Source organism: Schistocerca cancellata, chromosome 2 (assembly GCF_023864275.1).
Source record: "Schistocerca cancellata isolate TAMUIC-IGC-003103 chromosome 2, iqSchCanc2.1, whole genome shotgun sequence".
NCBI lineage: Eukaryota > Metazoa > Arthropoda > Insecta > Orthoptera > Acrididae > Schistocerca > Schistocerca cancellata.
In genome coordinates, this window is record NC_064627.1 from 395,425,463 (window position 1) to 395,443,319 (window position 17,857).

At 38.6% G+C, this 17,857-nt stretch overlaps 1 protein-coding gene across 1 annotated transcript in view; it reads left to right on the plus strand.

Annotated features, from left to right (window-relative positions):
• Nucleotides 1-17,857, plus strand: part of LOC126161816 (ubiquitin conjugation factor E4 B) — a 288,976-nt gene that overhangs the window by 136,651 nt on the left and 134,468 nt on the right. The window contains exons 14-16 of the mRNA XM_049917917.1: nt 364-599; nt 15,783-15,909; nt 16,014-16,098. Coding sequence (XP_049773874.1) covers nt 364-599; nt 15,783-15,909; nt 16,014-16,098 — 448 coding nt within the window. The remainder of the gene's footprint in view (nt 1-363; nt 600-15,782; nt 15,910-16,013; nt 16,099-17,857) is intronic.

Genomic DNA, 17,857 nt, shown 5'->3' on the forward strand with positions numbered 1-17,857 from the left:
CAATTCAAGACTTTCTTCTGGGTTAGCTCAACATTTAACAGATACAAAATGCCATTAAAGATTGTTTTTAATAGTTTGGATTGGATTTGGTTCAGAAATGATCACGCACACACACACACACACACACACACACACACACACACACACACACACACCCTTTTACTTTTGGAAAACACTTGTGTTGCCTCATATTTTTTCCCTTCCATATCTCAGTATACTTTGTATGAGGATCATTTTGTAATGACTGGGAAATCAATTGCAAATATTTTCATCACAAAAGAAAACTACTTTTATGAATTAGAGCTAGAGCTTTGCATTTTTTCACTTTAATTGATACAAATGAAAATGATTTTATTATTCCAGATTTATGCCAGGTGTCGTTGCTGACTGCATGGAAAATAACCTAATCTCATGGTTGTTGGTAGCTGTGTGTTGCCCACAATTTATCAGGAATCCTTATCTAATAGCCAAAATTATTGAAGTTCTGTTCGTGATAAATCCTAATGTGCAGTCAAGAACTGAAACTCTGCATGATCGTGTCATGGCACATCCTATTTCACAAGTGCACCTGCCATCTTGTCTAATGAAATTTTACACAGGTAACAAAGCTAAATATTCTCTCTCTCTCTCTCTCTCTCTCTCTCTCTCTGATTGCTTCCCTGAAATTATAAATTTTTAAGTAGTGTTCTGATGCATAACTTGTGTGTTGTGATGTATGTACGACAGCTCGGACAACTTCACCATCAACTCATTATTATACCTGAGCCATACTTCCTTTTTTTCCATAGAATCAGTTGTAGTTTTCCTCAATAATGGCACACTGTTCCTGTCAATGTGAGTGCCAGATTGTCAGTTTCTCTGCACAGTTGTGTACTGTGATTGTGCAAGAGTGAGGCTTCATGTTGCTCACTTTTCAGTAATGACTAAACTAATTTTTTGTTCATTGTAGGAATGAAAATAGAGATAAATAGTATTGATCATATAATTCTTCAGGCTTTTCCAGTTTTATGTTGACATGTTGAATAATCATGTTTTCTGTCAGCTGTTTGCGTTGTTCTCGCAAAATATATCAGTGGCTTGACTCGCTGTCTTCTTCAGGTGCCCTCTAAGACTGACAGTGAGTCAAGCCATCAAAATATTGTACAAGAACAAAGCAAGCAACCAGCAGGAGACCCTATTATTCAACATGTCAGTACTGATAATATTTAACCCTACAATTTCAGAAAAAGCACATGGGATGTAGGGACTCATAAGATATTTGTTTTATGTATGGTGAAAATACCTTAGCAAAATAGGTATCCTAGAAGTGATTTGCTTAATTCTCATCGGGAGATTTTGAGACTTGGTCCTCTCTACATTTCTGTCTGGGATCATTTAAAATGTTATTGATGGTCTGATCAGTGTAATTAATGTGACAAAAATAGGAAGAAAACTTGCTAGCTTTTAGGGTGCATTCTACCCTATCCCATTTAGCTGTTATAAAATATTTTGTGCTTACAATGATGCATGCGTCAATGCATTGTTCAGATACAGGTAGAGCAAGTTGTTTTCAAATATATGTGAGAGGGGAAAGTAACTGCACTAGCAATATTTATGTTGCACTGGTGTCTGAATTTATTTTCTTATAAGGTGAACAGTTTGGGTGATTTGGACAAGTTAGAAAAATTGGTTTACCTGATATAGTGAATATAATCTCTGGGTATTCTGAATGACTTTGAGAATTTAACAGTTAATTGACTGAAGTAGATATATTAAACAACTTTGTTGGAAATTAAATAATTTAGGAATAAAGGAGACCACTCACCGACACACCTGTGTCCCTACATTGTGCTAGCTGGGCCCACAGTGCTGGGATTGCGTTTTGACAGTCTTGCCCCCCCCCCCTCCCCCCCTCTTCTCTATTCAAACCTCCGTGTCATCTTAATCATGTGCCACACTTCCTCAGCTTTGGTGCCCTTGTGTCATGTGTCTAGCCTAGGCATCTGCCACCCCTTCAACCCACTTTCCTAGCCAGCATACTTGTTGCCTGCCTCTCTCTATCTCTCTAACGTAACACAACCCCCACTGCACACTAGTTCACCTCCCAAAATGCAATCCTGGCATTGTGTATCCAGCCAGCATAACATAGTGGCACAGGTTGTGTGTGTGTGTGTGTGTGTGTGTGTGTGTGTGTGTGTGTGTGTGTGTGTGAGAGAGAGAGAGAGAGAGAGAGAGAGAGAGTGTTTCAGCTCATTAAAGGATTTATTCTAAAAACTAGAAAGTGTTCTTCTTCCTTTGTGTGTACCTGTTCACACTTCTGCTATTTGGTGAGTGGTGTTCTTCACTCCTAAATTATTTAATTTCTGCCAGAACTTTCCTTACATATTTGTTAGAAATTACACAGTGAGGTTCTGCTTTGGAGAACAATTAGTTTGGAGTCATCCCAAAAGGAAGGTGAAGCATGCCCATTTTGAAATGCTGGTCATCATTCATAACAAAATATATTAATATTATGTTACAATGATGGCAATTTGAAGCATTTTCCAACAGATTTTTGTCAAACACAGTGGAGCACAGCACAGCACAGCACAGTACAACACATTAACAGTGATACCAGTGTGGTTTCCAAGGGAGGCAGAAGAGGCAAGACCCTGTAAGTTACAAAATTGTAGCTTATGGGAAACTGCTGTCTGATCTCCATTGTGTTGGGGTCTTGGTTATGATAGCTGCAAAATCTACCACCAGTACACTTAGAAAATATAACTCCTATAGATTTTTTAACTTTGTGTTCCTAATATTTATTATTTCAACAGGCAGAATGTCATTTTGAGAAATATTTTGTGTGGAATGTCACGGTCATTGTTACAGCACAATTAGTGTGTAATCAAAAGCAATGCCAATCAGCCCATATACAGGGTGTTTGTTTTAACGTGAGCAACTAAGTAATGTACGAAAATAATGTTCTGTGTGAAAAGGTAATATTAATAAAGGGAACATATGTCGGCACTACGACTGACCACCTCCTAACCAACCCTCCTGCGTGTGCAAAGTCAACCTTGTATTTTAAAATGGGAACGCCCCTTATGTATTGCATGTTCAGATTCTACGCCAGAAAAATGCGTACAATTTACCCAAATCATTGTTTCCCATTTGTAGTAGTCAGCCCTGTAATTGACAGATATCAATTGTGCCTATTTTTGCAGTTGAGAACCAATGCATTTGCTTCTATGTTTAATTTACAATGTGAATGTAAACCTTTGTGCTCTAATGGCTGATATTGATGTTTAAACATTACTTGAGTATTGCAAATGTGATTGTGCACTACAAGTAATATGACTAGACATTAACATTTTTGCGAATAAGATACACGTATCATAATGTAGTTTTCTGTTGCATATGGGGTTGATTGTGGTGAGTCCTCAGACCATTGGAATGCTTGACTTCGATGACTGCCCTCAAACGCTACTATCAGTGTGTGTTTTTCCGTCCAACTGCCATAACTCTTGCTTTTGCCGCTATGCGGCTACTGGCAGAATACAAACCACAACCCTCATACTAAGATAAAATGTCCATGGAGGGATTGTGACAGGCACACCTGCCATTGATGCTCGCTGAAATCTAGCACCCCAATGGTGCGAGGGAAGGAAACTCACCAAAAACAAGCATCCCGATGGGAACGGACAACTATCACATCCATGTCATCGTTCCTGGATCACAGTTTCTAACCAAACATTGAAACAGTGGACCATATTGTACAATCAAATTTGCAACACTAAAATTGATGTTGAACATAAATATCAATTGTTACAACACAACGGTTTACATTTACATGTAAATGAATTGTAGAATCAGATGTGTTGACTTTTTATCGCAAAAACAGGCACACTTAATATTTTCAATTACAGTGTCATCTATCACTAATGTAAACAATGGTTTGAGTAAACCATACATATTTTTTTGTGTATAATCTGAATATACAGTAAAAATTAGTGGGGGGGGATCCATTTGAAAATATAAGGTTGACACTGCCCACCAAGAGGCGTGGGCAGGAGGGATGGACAGTTGTAGCATAGACCTATATCCCCTTTATTAATATTAACTTTTAACCTAGAACATTTTTTCTACATAACTCATTGTTTTCAAGGTACTTAGTTGTCTCAAGTTAAAAAAAACACACCCATATAAAGAAATTCATCAAGGAAGTAAAGGAAAAAGTTCAACTTAAGAATAAGAACAACATAGTAGGCTTAAAGCTGGCAGCGACCCATTGTTACCTGCCATACTTTTTTGTTACTGTTTTTGATATTTTCATTACTTGCATTTCTGTACATTACTCTAATGATTATTTTGAAAAATTTAATGGAATGATTTGCGAAGACACAAATTCCAAAGGGAAGTATTCGTCAACTGGGAACACTTCGACAAAAGAAGCCCATGTAGCGTTTTAACAAAACATGGAAATTTGTTCACAGTTTGAAAGTTCCATAACAAATAACTATCTTAAAAAAAGTTTGTTACAAATGTCTGCTTGTGTCTGTGTATATGCGGATGGATATGTGTGTGTGTGCGAGTGTATACCTGTCCTTTTTTCCCCCTAAGGTAAGGCTTTCCGCTCCCGGGATTGGAATGACTCCTTACCCTCTCCCTTAAAACCCAAGTCCTTTTGTCTTTCCCTCTCCTTCCCTCTTTCCTGATGAGGCAACCGTTGGTTGCGAAAGCTTGAATTTTGTGTGTATGTTTGTGTGTCTATCGACCTGCCAGTGCTTTTGTTTGGTAAGTCTCATCATCTTTCTTTTTAGATATATTTTTCCCACGTGGAATGTTTCCCTCTATTATATTCAAATCATCGATGTATATAGAAATCTATATTCAATTGTTCATTAGTCTTTTTACGATCAACACAGACACTAAAGAGCACAGAATTTTCTTGTTCTTCTCTGCCCGTACACGGAAACTCTGTGGACTGTACATCAGGTACTTGTCTGCTGCTGTTCGGTTGCTGGGTCCAGCTTTTTCTCGTAACTGTTTTTTGACCTGCACATACAAATAGGCGATGCACATTAGGGCATATTCCTTTCTCCCCCTCACCTCTAAAATATTTTGGTGGAAGGTAGAGTGGTTCTAGAATTTACTCCGAAATTCTCGAAGCACTGCAAGAGCTGATGGCACATCGAGAGTGATTCCCTGATTTGAGTGGTACTAATGTACTTGGCACACAGCCCAGTCCACTGGCTGTAATGGAACTGGCTCACTATGGGTAGTGTGTCTGCCTATATAGCCACAGATGGCAGGATACACAGCAACTATTTGCAGCACATGATCTGGTGGTAGGAAATAATTCTGCACTACTAGTGACCTTTTTTGGACACTACTAGTGCAATTTGCTGGTGTGGCACTGGTGCTGTGACCACCGCCTGTTGGCTTTGCAGTGAAAGGTGACCTTCCTGGCAGTAGAAGCAATCTTCCGCTGTCAAAGCTCCTGCTGGTAGAAGATGAGCCATAACTAATGCTGTGCAATGGTCTTGCTGGTAGCTGGCTGTGCTGACATTCCTTAGCATCACAGCACAAAAAAGATAGCAAAAATAAAGCCAGGGTTTTAAATTTCATATTTAATCAATTGTCCACGCAGGAGAATTTGTACAAACATGCCGTCGTTTGACCACCTTGCAGACTCCCCCATATGTAGGACATAGTAATAAGCATTGCTGATGTAGAAAAGCAGCTGAAACTGTTGAAAGCAAATAAACTGCCAGGTCTTGATGGCTCCCCAATTTGGTTTTCAAAGAGTACTTTACAGTATTGGCCTCTTAGAGCTTGCATTTATTGCGAATCTCTCACCCAACACAAAGTCCCAAGTGACTGGCAAAAAGTACTAGTGACTCTTGTACATAAGAAAGAAAGGATCTGCTAAACTATAGGCCAATATCTATAACATCAAATCCTTGAACATATTCTCAGTTCGAATATAATAAATTTCCATGCGAGGGAAAAAGTTCCACCCATAAATCAGCGTGTTTTTAGAAAGCTTTGCTTGTGCAGAACTCTGTTTGCTCTTTTCTCACACGAGATCAAAGCATTTGACGCAGTGTCACACTGCCAACTGTTAACAAAGGTACAAGCATACCAGAATAGGTTCCCAAGTATGTGAGTGGCTCGGAGACTTCTTAAGTAACAGAACCCAATATGTGCCCTCAGTGGCAAGTGTTCATCAGAGATGATGGTATTGTCAGGGGGACATGGTAAGCAGCAGTCTGTTGCGGCTTTTTGCTGTTGATGCTGTATGGAAAGGTGTCATTGTTGAGTGACTGTAGGAGGATACAAGATGACATAGACAAAATTTCTACTTGTGTGATGAATGGCAGCTAGCCCTAATTGTGGAAAAATGTGAGTTAATGCAATGAATAGGAAAAACAAACCTATAATATTCAAGTACAGCATTAGCATTGTGCTACTTAACACAGTAATGTTGATTAAATATCTCAGCATAATGTTGCAGAGCAATTAAAATAGAATGACCCTGTAAGGATTGTAGTAGGGGAGGTGAATGGATGACTTTGGTTTATTGGGAGAATTTTAGTAAAGTGTGATTCATCTGTAAAGGGGACCACATGGAGGACACTTGCGACTTATTGTTGAATACTGCTTGAATGTTTGGGATCTGCACCAGGTTAGATTAAAGGAAGATGACAAAGCAGTTAAGATGGGTGCTGCTAGATTTGTTACCAGTAGGTTCAAACAATACACAAGTATTACGGAGATCCTTTGGGAACTCAGATGGCAATCACTGGATGGAAGGCGATATTCTTTTTGAAGAGCATTATTGAGAAAATTCAGTGAACTGGCATTTGAGGCTAAGTGCAGAAGGATTCTACTGCTGCCATTTTGCATAAGGACCTTGAAGGTAAGATATGAGAGATTAGGGCTCATACAGAGGCATATAGGTAGTCACTTTTCTCTCTTTTTATTTGTGAATGGAACAGGAAAGGAAATTACTATTATTGGTACAGGGTATCCTCAGCCACACTCCATACGGTTGCTTGCGGAGCATGTATGTAGGTGGAGATGAAAGACTGTTCCGTAGGTAGTACTTCAAGATTTTCAAAACAATGGTAATTTTTTTTTTTTTTTAATTTGCTTGTGTCATTGCTTGCAAGGAAATGAAACTTATTTCTCCGCCTCGTGATGACTGGGTGTTGTGTGATGTCCGTAGGTTAGTTAGGTTTAAGTAGTTCTAAGTTCTAGGGGACTGATGACCATAGATGATAAGTCCCATAGTGCTCAGAGCCATTAGAACCAAATGAAACTTATTAAAAGTGTTTAAGACAGAAAACTTGTTTTAAATTCAGTAATAACATAAAATGTCCCATTGAAAATTCACCATGATAATATTTTTTCCAGTATCTCTTAATAATTCTGCAAAGGAATTGACTTTGTGAAGTACACGAGTGACTTCCATGAAGTTATGAAAAGTCCACGGATAACAGATATGTGGAGAACTTCAGTCCCTACAAAACCTATGTGGATGGAGGTGTGGGGCTACTTACATAAGTTGTACAGTAGTGTCAGTAGTGTGAGTGGAAGGAATGTGAATTGAATCAGCCTTTCCATAATTTTCTAGTTAAAGTAGTGAACTGAACTTTGCTATCTGACAAAATAAACTTTTAAACAATGGCTTTGGATGAGATTGATATTAAAAAAAAATATTTACTGAAGCCATATTTATTAGTACAGGAGGTGAAATAGCAAGTTCCAGAAAGGTAATCTCACTGTAAATGTGAAGAAAGCACTGTTGGTGAATTGTATTCAGGTTCAAAAGGGTAAATGAAAGGAACATCATTACCAACTTTAAAACTTCAAGCTTATGAACCGGAAAGTCCCAATCTTGAAGGTAATCCAATAGTTATAGTGCGTAATGGGGAATATGTTGGAGAAACTGAAAATATTTTTGAAAAAATCTCGTTCGTCATATTAACAGGGATCCAATTCAAAAAACTTGTTCCTGAACTCAAGATGATGATAGCACAAAGCACATTTTTCTCCAGACAAGAAGAGAAAAATCAACACTCCACCGTCGAATCACTCCGCCCTCAGGCATAAGCCCAGATAAAATTTTATAAAACAGATACGTTTATTTGTCCTATGAGTTTTATTAATGGAGCTCCAGTTTGCAACATTATCTCAAAAAGTTCAATAAGAAATTGAAAATCACTTATAATTTTCTGATAAAACATTAAAAAAAAGACAGCTATTGATTTGATCATGAAATCAAAGATTTTGAAGTACAAATAATTGTACTGACAATTGAAGAGCCCTAAAAAACACTCAGCATGCACTTGCAATTACTTGATACTGCTCAAGTTAAAAAGGCAAAAATTACCTCTAGACATGATGTGGCCAAGGAGCACTGTCTAACCGCGATTTTGGCTGAAATTGCAGTTGATGTGTAAGAAAAAATGGATTTACGTTAAAATCCAAAAATTATGTAAACTTTTTAGAATTATATGGTTTTTAAAAAATTGTAACAACTTCTTTCAGAACTTTAAGAGTTGCTGACCTTATCATGCAATGAAAAATGTAAAGAAGCATATTTTACTGGATGAATCTGAAAAAGAAATTCACAATACCGGAAAATATAGGATGGTATATGATACTTGTAGGAGAATAGATTAGTGATAAGTAAAACCATGATTCTGTTTTAACGTTGTGGGTCAAATATAACCAATAGAATTATGTAGTGTTTCCACAAATCAAATCTTATGATTGGCCTTCAGTTAAATAATGTGGTTAATATATCAATGAAAGTAATCAGGTTTTGAAAATACAATGTAGTAGTTCAATCCCGTCTCCGACCATCCTGATTTAGGTTTTCCGTGATTTCCCTAAATCGTTTCAGACAAATGCTGGGATGGTTCCTTTGAAAGGGTACGGCCGATTTCCTTCCCAATCCTTCCCTAACCCAAGCTTGCGCTCCGTCTCTAATGACCTCATTGTCGACGGGACGTTAAACACTACCCGCCACCACCTACAATGTAGTAGGACAGATAAAAAGTCTACTCACCAAGTGGAACCAAGAGAAAACACATCCGAGGTTTAATCAAAAAGTAAGCAGATTTTTTTGATTTCATGGGCTTTACATACCCAGTTCTCAAAAAATTTTTAGCTTCTTGCTGGTACATATGTTCCTAATGTATGTTTGCACTTTCAGCTGTTTTTATTATTTATTTTGTTGTTGACAGTTGAAAAAGTTACACACGATTTCAATGCTCGGTGAATTTTGCTGACAGAAAAGATGAAGTGAAGAATTTGCATTAAATTTTGCATGAAAACTGGAATGAAGTGCAGCACCACATTCGAAATGCTGACTGTGGCTTTTGGCGCATCTGCTGTAAGAAAAAGGGTTGAGAAGACGTTGAAGGTGATGACTGTGCTGGACATCGTAGCACATCGATTACTGATGACAGTTTGGAAGAAGTAAAGAAAATGGTTCTGGAAAATCACTGAATTAGAGAGGTTACTGGCGATGTCGGCGTATCCTGTGGCTCATACCAAGCAATTTTTTCTGGTGTTTTGGGCATGAAACATGTAACAGCAAAGTTCGTTTCGTAATTGTTGAATTTTGACCAAAAATGATGTTGCTTAGACATCAATCAGGAGTTGCTGGATGAAACTGACAGTGATCCAGAACTTCTAAAGAAGGTTATAACAGGTGCGTATTGGTATGAAGTTGAAATCAAGACCCAAATATCCCAATGGAAACTGCCTGAAGAGCCAACACTGAAACATATTTGACTAGTTCGATCACATTTGAAGGTTCTTCTCATTGTTTTCTTTTGCTACAGTGAGATAGTGTATAATGAGTTCCTGCCTTATGGTTGTAAGGTCAATAAGAAATACTACATGGAAGTTATGCACCATTTGCATGAAGCAATCTGAAGAAAACGACCAGAATTGTGGCAAAATCATTCATGGAATTTGCATCGCAATAATGCTCCTGCTCACACATCGATGTTTGTTCATTATTTTTGGCAGAAAACAAAACAGTTATGTTGACTCAGCCACCATATTCAACGGACATGGCACCCTGTGACTTCGTTCTGTTCCCGAGGCTGAAGAGAACTATGAAAGGACATGATTTTTCCACCATTGATGAGATAAAAACAGAATCACTAATGGAGCTGAGCACCATAACTAAAAGTGAGTTCCAGAAGTGCTTCCAGGTTTGGAAAAAGCGCTGGCACAAGTGTATATTATCTGAGGGGGACTACTTTGAAGGGTACTAAGTTGATATTGATGAATGAATAAAGATTCTTTAAGAAAAATAAAAATTCTCATTACTTTTGGATCACACCTCATATAAAGGTACTGAAATTTGCAAGCCTTTGGAACTGGTGGCTTCTTCTTCTGGCAGAAGGGTTGAAGAGGAAGATGGGTGAAGGAAGAGGACTGATGATGTTTAGGAAATAGGGAGAGTTCAGAAAAGTTGCCCAGATAAGAGGAGACTTACCAAACAGGATGAGAAGGAAAAGAAGGAAAGTATTTCCTTGCCCCTCCAGGGCCTGAGTGTGGCTTGGCTGCACATTGTCACATGCCCACCTAGTGTTTCTCTTTGTGGGTGCAAAACGAAATCTCAGTGGCCGATTTTGAAGCAGCTTTTTACTTTGCACAATATTTACTGACACAGCATTTCACCTCCAATCCTATATTAAATTAACTGATGGGTGTTCATCAGCAACGAGATGATTCCTTAAATCCCCTCTGTTGCTTCTAAACATTAAACCAGCTTATCGGTAAATGTGTGTGAGAAAACTCTCAATCTTGTGATACAGTTAAAAAAAGATAATTTTGTTAAAGATACTCCAACAAATTACCAAATTCTTGCAATCTGTATGATGATGAAATGGCATATATTTATAACTTTTTATTGACACGCATGGAAGTATTACATCTCATGGCAGAACAGTTCTCATATTGTCTTTTTCTCATCAGCTACACCTTTCCCATGGCAAAGTGTCTCTTCAGCTTTTGTCTTATTTGGCAGATATGTTCTTAAAAATCAAATGTTTAGATACTTCAGGGACGAATCACAAACTCTTGTACTTTGCAAGACTGTATCAAATTGTTTATTAAAAACCTCTTTAAATTCCAGTCAAATTGAGTACTTTGACACCGTTCATGATTTCCTAATATAAGTTCATATTACTTTGGGAGACAGTGTCAAGAACATAACGAAAATTTGAAGTATCTTGGAAGACCTTTCAAAGATTATTTCCTTGCTCTGCCTACACACCATGTTCTATAAATAAGATCTATTACCCCATTCTGGGTGCTCAAAATATTTAAGCAAAAATTTAAATTATATGTGTTTGTAAATGCTTCTCTTCATGTATGAGCATTTACCTCATTCTCCACTACATTCTCAGCATAGTGTCACTGTAACTTGTACACCCATGTCCCCAGTGCTTGTACACCCATGTCCCCAGCAACCTCAACATTGAACCATTGTCAACTTCATAACCTTGGTAGTCTCTTGAAATACTTTGAGAAACTGAATTAATTTGTCAGGTATCTGGTAATTTCAGTTCCCAAATAAGTGTATTAACGTCAGCAATTCATGCTACTGCAGCAACTATTCATTATCAAGGGTGTGACATGGGATAGTGCAAAGGTAATGGTTGTTGCGTGGAAGGCGACAATATTTTCCAAGTGTCTTTTGACAGTTATGCCCTAATCAGTAACAAACACAACCCTTTACTCGTGCATTGTAAATATCCCTGACTTGTTCACATTAGTTTCAGTTTGCTCTCGTATATCTGTATCACTTTTCTCCATATCAGTTGGGAACTCTGCAACAAACAGGACACAGTATTTCCACATCAGCTCTCACGAGACTGAATGCGTAGTCAAATAATCCGTTTTTTAGTGTATGCATTTGTTGACCTGTCAGTTGTACATACACAAGCACAATCTTCCATGTCATGCAACCCTTGAGGTACCATAGCCACATCGTATTCATCTGCCATTTTTTGTACCCTGCAAGAAATTGTTGATGCGTCAGGAAGCATGTCTCTTGCACTTGTAGTGGATTACTGCACTCTTATTACTAGCATTATGTATGCAACATCCTGAAAGCCTCAGTGTTGCTGAACAGCTTAGATCTTTTGTACACTGATCGAGGTAATGGATTTTGCTGTTATCGGAAAGTTGCTCCTATTGTTGATCTGACTATTAGGACAAGCTTTGAAGGTATTAAAGTTTTGCAACAGGGTACTGATACAGCCATCACAGAAGCCATATGAGGGTATACTGAAAAGTTATGCCTCAAAATTGTTTATGTAAAAACACAGATTTTTAAATAAAGCAAATGTTATTAACATTCTGCATTTTTATCTTTCATTTCTACATATTTATTTCTCAACATTCAGCCTGAGGACAAACACATTTCCTCAAATGGGAGACCAGTTTGACACCGTTGCTGTTGTTGTGGTCTTCAGTCCTGAGACTGAATGTGGAAAAATGTAAGTTAATGCAGATAAGTAGCAAGAACAAACCTGTAATGTTCAGATGTAGTATTACTAGTGTCCAGCTTGACACAGTCAAGTCATTTAAATATCTGGGGGTAATGTTGCAAACTGAGTGAGGTGGAACGAGCATATGAAAACTGTGGTAGGGTAGACAAATGGTTTACTTCGGTTTGTTGTGAGAATTTTAGGAAAGAGTGGTTCACCTGTAAAGGAGACCGCATATTGGACACTGAGTACTGCTCAAGTGTTTTGGAACTGTACCAGGAAGGAAGACATCTAAGCAACTCGGAGGAGGGCTGCTAGATTTGTTACTGCTAGGATCAACAAAATGGGAATCCCTGGAGGGAAGGCAGCGTTCTTTTCGGGGAACACTATCAAGAAAATTCAGCAAACCGGCATTTCAAGCTGACTGCCGAATGATTCTACTGCTTCTAACGTACATTGTGCATAAGGACCACGAAGATAAGATACAAGAAATTAGGGCTCATACGGAGGCAGACAGTCAGTTATTTTTCCCTCTCACTATTTGCTAATGGAACAGGAGGGGACATGATAAGTACTGGTACAGGATACCCTCCGCCACACACCTAATGGTCACTTGTAGAGCATCGATGTAGATGTAGATATTTGACGCAACCACAGTTTGAAACACCCACCACCTAAAACCGCCATGTTAAAAATTTCTGCCTTATACCAACTTTTGTACTTGAGCTAACAAGAAAACATGGGTGTTTCTTTGTTCTAAGATGCTAGGTCCCACAGCTGAGTACTACGTTGCATTACAGGATGTGTGTCTTGTACAGATCGGTCAACCACTCGCAGATGGCATGTCACCAGAGCATCGAGTGTACTGACACATCATTACATTTGTGCACTTTTTTTTTAAAAACATGTTCTTATACACATTACTTTCCAAACTAGGCTTAGTCAGGTGATGTGCAGTACAAGTAACTGAACATTTGTTATATTTTCAGTATTTATATGCAGAACATATTTTGAAATAGCTTTATTTCTGATAAAATATTTCATCTGGGCACAATTTACTATGAAACAGCGTCTATTGGGTAATTTCATGTTTTTGTTTTCTGAGGCAGAATTAGCATCTGTATTTGCATCTATCACAAAATCTGAATTTTTCAGTTCCCAGCGTATCGTCAGGGGGATTGCTTTTAAATATTCTGGAGGAAACTGTGGCAGTAAATGCAATACTGGTAATGTTTTGAATGTACAAAGAGGATTCAGTCAGAATACACCATTGCTGAAGAAGGTTTAGAAGGCCTCAAGATGCAATCTGGACAGTTTGCTGTCACTGTCACCCCATTCCTTCTTGGCAGCATACAGTGTTTATAGCAGCAAGCTACCAAGTACTGTACTTGTACAGTTATTCAAGATACACCCTGGTTTTAACTCTTATGTTTCACATAAGACATTTTTACTTTAGCCCCCCCCCCCCCCTCTCTCTCTCTCTCTCTCTCTCTCTCTCTCTCTCTCTCTCTCTGTAAACTCAGCATGTATCACCTCAGTGAGGAGTTGAAGCTGACAAAGAACATATTTCATCAGACAGAATTATTGATTCAACAATAATGCTACATTTTGCAACAACACCCAATAAATTTCTGTCTTTTTCAACTTAAGCTCTGATATTAACAATGATTGTCGTGTTAAAAACTTGCAGTGAGTAAAATGACCAAGACCAAGAATTATGCACAAATAATTGCTGAAAAATCTACTTTATCCTCTTCTCTTAGCTGAAGGTGTGTTTCACTTATTGTATGTACTCAGGTTATAACACACAGTGAACAAAGTATAACAACAAAAACAATCAATTATTGATAATATAATGTAAATGGGTAGATAAAAAATTTACTAACCAAGCAGTGGCACGGGAACACACACACAAAAGGATTTAACTTCTACAAGCTTTTGGAGCCAGTGGCTCCTCCTCCTGACAGAAGAGTTGAAGGAGGAGGAGGAGGGGTGAAGGAAAAGGACTGAAGAGATTTAGGGAAAGGGGTATAGTTCAGAAAACTCACCCGAATCCTGGGTCAGGGGAGAGTTATCAGACGGGATGAGAAGGAAAAACTCCTTTCTTTCTCATCCCATCCAAAAGCTTATAGAAGTTAAATCGTTTTGTATGTATGTGTTCCCCTGCCACCACATAGTGAGCAGATTTTTTGTATTACACAATAAACAAATGTTGACACACCTATGCACTTCAGGAATCACTCTCATCATTTCTCTAACATGAAATGTGTCAGTCATAAAATAAAATCATTTAGACAAAAGACCTCATCTTACTGTAAAATTTCCCATTTATTTCAATACTATCACACTACCACTTGACATCAGAGTGCCATCTTCTCAATCACCACTGCTTCCAACTGCAGCCACTTGTTGGTTTGTCCAGTGAACACTAAATACAGAAGAAGGGAAGGAAACTTGACCTATGTGAAGGACCTGAAATAGCATTTCATCAGGACAAACCTAATAACACGCTTAGTATATTAACAGGCGATAGGCACAATGAATTCCTTAACTTTTAAAAAGTCATTATAAACATGCCACATTTATGTGAAAATTCACAGAAAACTAATGTAAATATACATTTCACCATAAGCACATGTTGTTATTTTTGGAATTGTGAGGGACAATTGATAACTTATTGCATTCGTGTGACATTCCACACTTAGTGTTTACTTAACAAACTGTTGGGTTAGATATCATCATATGTGACAAGAAGTGAACATGGTCAGAGTCACCATGAAAGTTGTGCAGTGATGAGATGGAACTGAGGGACACAAGTTGGAAATTTTAATCTAAGAGAAGGACCTTTAATCCAAATAATTTTATTTTATGATGGCTACTTTGCATGTTGAAGAACTTATGATTAATTATTTAAACACAAAAATAAATATGTAGCTTTGTGTTAATTTTGCTTTATTGTTTCTTATGTGGTGAATAAATATAGTGGTTAATTTAACAATCACTACTTCAGATTCATAAAAATAATGTTATTGCTCGATCAATTTGAAGTTACCCTGTGAGTAAGCTGTAAGTAATGATTCCAGACTCATAGAATTATTCTGTGTGCCACTCGATGTAGGGGAATTTATTCATCTGTAGTCAGTTTGTGATGATAATTTTCATATGCTACATTGAAACTGTTTTCTGTTAATTTGTGTATTTGTGTATGTTATTCAACTTTTAGTTTTCCCATTGCAAAGGAAAATCATTTTTCCTGTGTGCTGGATATTTGTCCTGATTTATTTTTGTGTATTTCAGATGTTGAAACTACTGGTTCCAGTTCAGAATTTTATGACAAATTCACAATACGCTATCATATAAGTGTAATCTTAAAGGGAATGTGGGATAACCCTCTACATCGCCAAGCAATTATTAATGAGTCAAGGTTTGTGGCATTTTCATCTTTTGCTGTTGTCATTTACTGAATTCATATAATTATGTAACATAGTGCACTTAAATTTTTTTTAATAAAGAACATAACTGTTTCAGATCTGGAAAACAGTTTGTAAAATTTGTTAACATGTTGATGAATGACACAACATTTCTGTTGGATGAAAGCTTAGAATCGCTTAAGGTATGAGACTTCAATGTCAAGTATTTTGTTTGTATTCTAATTATATTCTAATTCCTCACTCATGTTATATTGTTGTTGCCACACTTTAAATAATCGTTTCCTAGTTTCATAATGTACAGAAAGTTCTGGTTGAGAATTACAAATTATTTAGGAATAAAGGAAACGACTCACTGAAAGGCAGAAGTGCTGCATCGTTAGTAGGTATACAAACAAAAGGTACAGAGTTTTGCGAGCTTTCAGAATGAACTTCCTTTTTCAAGTTTGTAGGAAAAAACATACGACACACACACACACACACACACACACACACACACACACACCTGTCTGCCTACATTGTGCTCAGTCAACTGCCAGCTCTTTACCACAGTGAGTGTACTGGGGTGATGTGGGGCTGTGCAGGGTAGGGTGGCCTGAGGGATGGAGAGAGGCAAGGAGGGAGTCGGGGGGGGGGGGGGGAGTCAAGTAGCTTATGGAAGAGGGGGGAGCCATCTGTGGGCTACCTAGGGATGCAGATAGATGACGCAGGTGGCAGATGCCTGGCACTCAATTTCACAGGCTAGGGCACAAGATAACAGCACAAAACTAACTGACACGATTTGGGTGGGGGTGCTGGGACGGAGGGTGGTGTAACATACACATTATATTGGGTGGGGGGACTTACGTTTAAGCCAGGGAGGCTATGGGAGAGAAGGATGTTCTGTAAGAATAGCTCTCATTTGTGCAGCTCAGAAAAGCTGGTGGTGATGGTGGTAGTGGTGGTGGGGAGGATCCAGATGTCAAGGATTGTGAAACAGACAGTGAAATCTCACATGTTGTGCTGTGCTGCATGTTGTGCCACTGGGTGGTCCACCTTGTTTTTGGCAACAGTTTGGTGATGGCCATTCGTTCTAGTTGACAGATGGTTGGTTGTCATACCAATGTAAAATGCTGTGCAGTGGTTGCAGCAGAGCTGGTATATAATATGGCTGCTTTCACAGGTGGCTGACCCATCCAGCGCCACCTACTCCAGTCCTGTCACAGGCGTTTCTTACCTATCAGGGGCTGGGCCACCAGTGAAAGCAGCAATGTTATTTATCATTGTTGCAGCAATCATTGCACAGCGTTTTATATTGGTATGTCAACATCCTGGCTGTCAGCTAGAATGAATGGCCACTGCCTAACTGTTGCCAAAAACAAGGTGGACCACCCAGTGGCACAACATCCAGCAGAGCATAACAAACTCCCTCCATGCCTCTCTACATCCCCGCCCCACCCCACCCTGCACCCCCACCCCAGTTCACTCACCATGGGAAGAAAAGAGTTGGCAGTTGACTGAACACAATATAGGGTGACAGGTGTGTGTGTGTATGTTTTTCCTACAAGCTTGAAAATGGAAGTTCATTCCGAAAGCTATCAAAGCTCTGAACCTTTTGTTTGTGTACCTATTCAACGATGTAGTGCTTCTGCCTTTCAGTGAGTCATCTCCTGTATTCCTAAATAACTGGTTTCCTAGTATCTGCTAAGAAGGAAAGCATGTAATTTTGCTGCAGTAGTGACTGGCTTTCTGTTCTGTGTTAACACAAACTGGTGTTGCTAATGGTCCAGTATTGTGCAATTTTATGTATGTACTGTGGTATTTCCGTAGAAGCAGCAGGAGTCGCATTCATTGATTTGCCACAAGCTGCAATTGCTTCGCCATGGGGGGTAGCCGCGTGGTCCAGAGTGCCTCGCCACGGGCCACGCGGCTCCCCCTGTCGGAGGTTTGAGTCCTCCCTCGGGC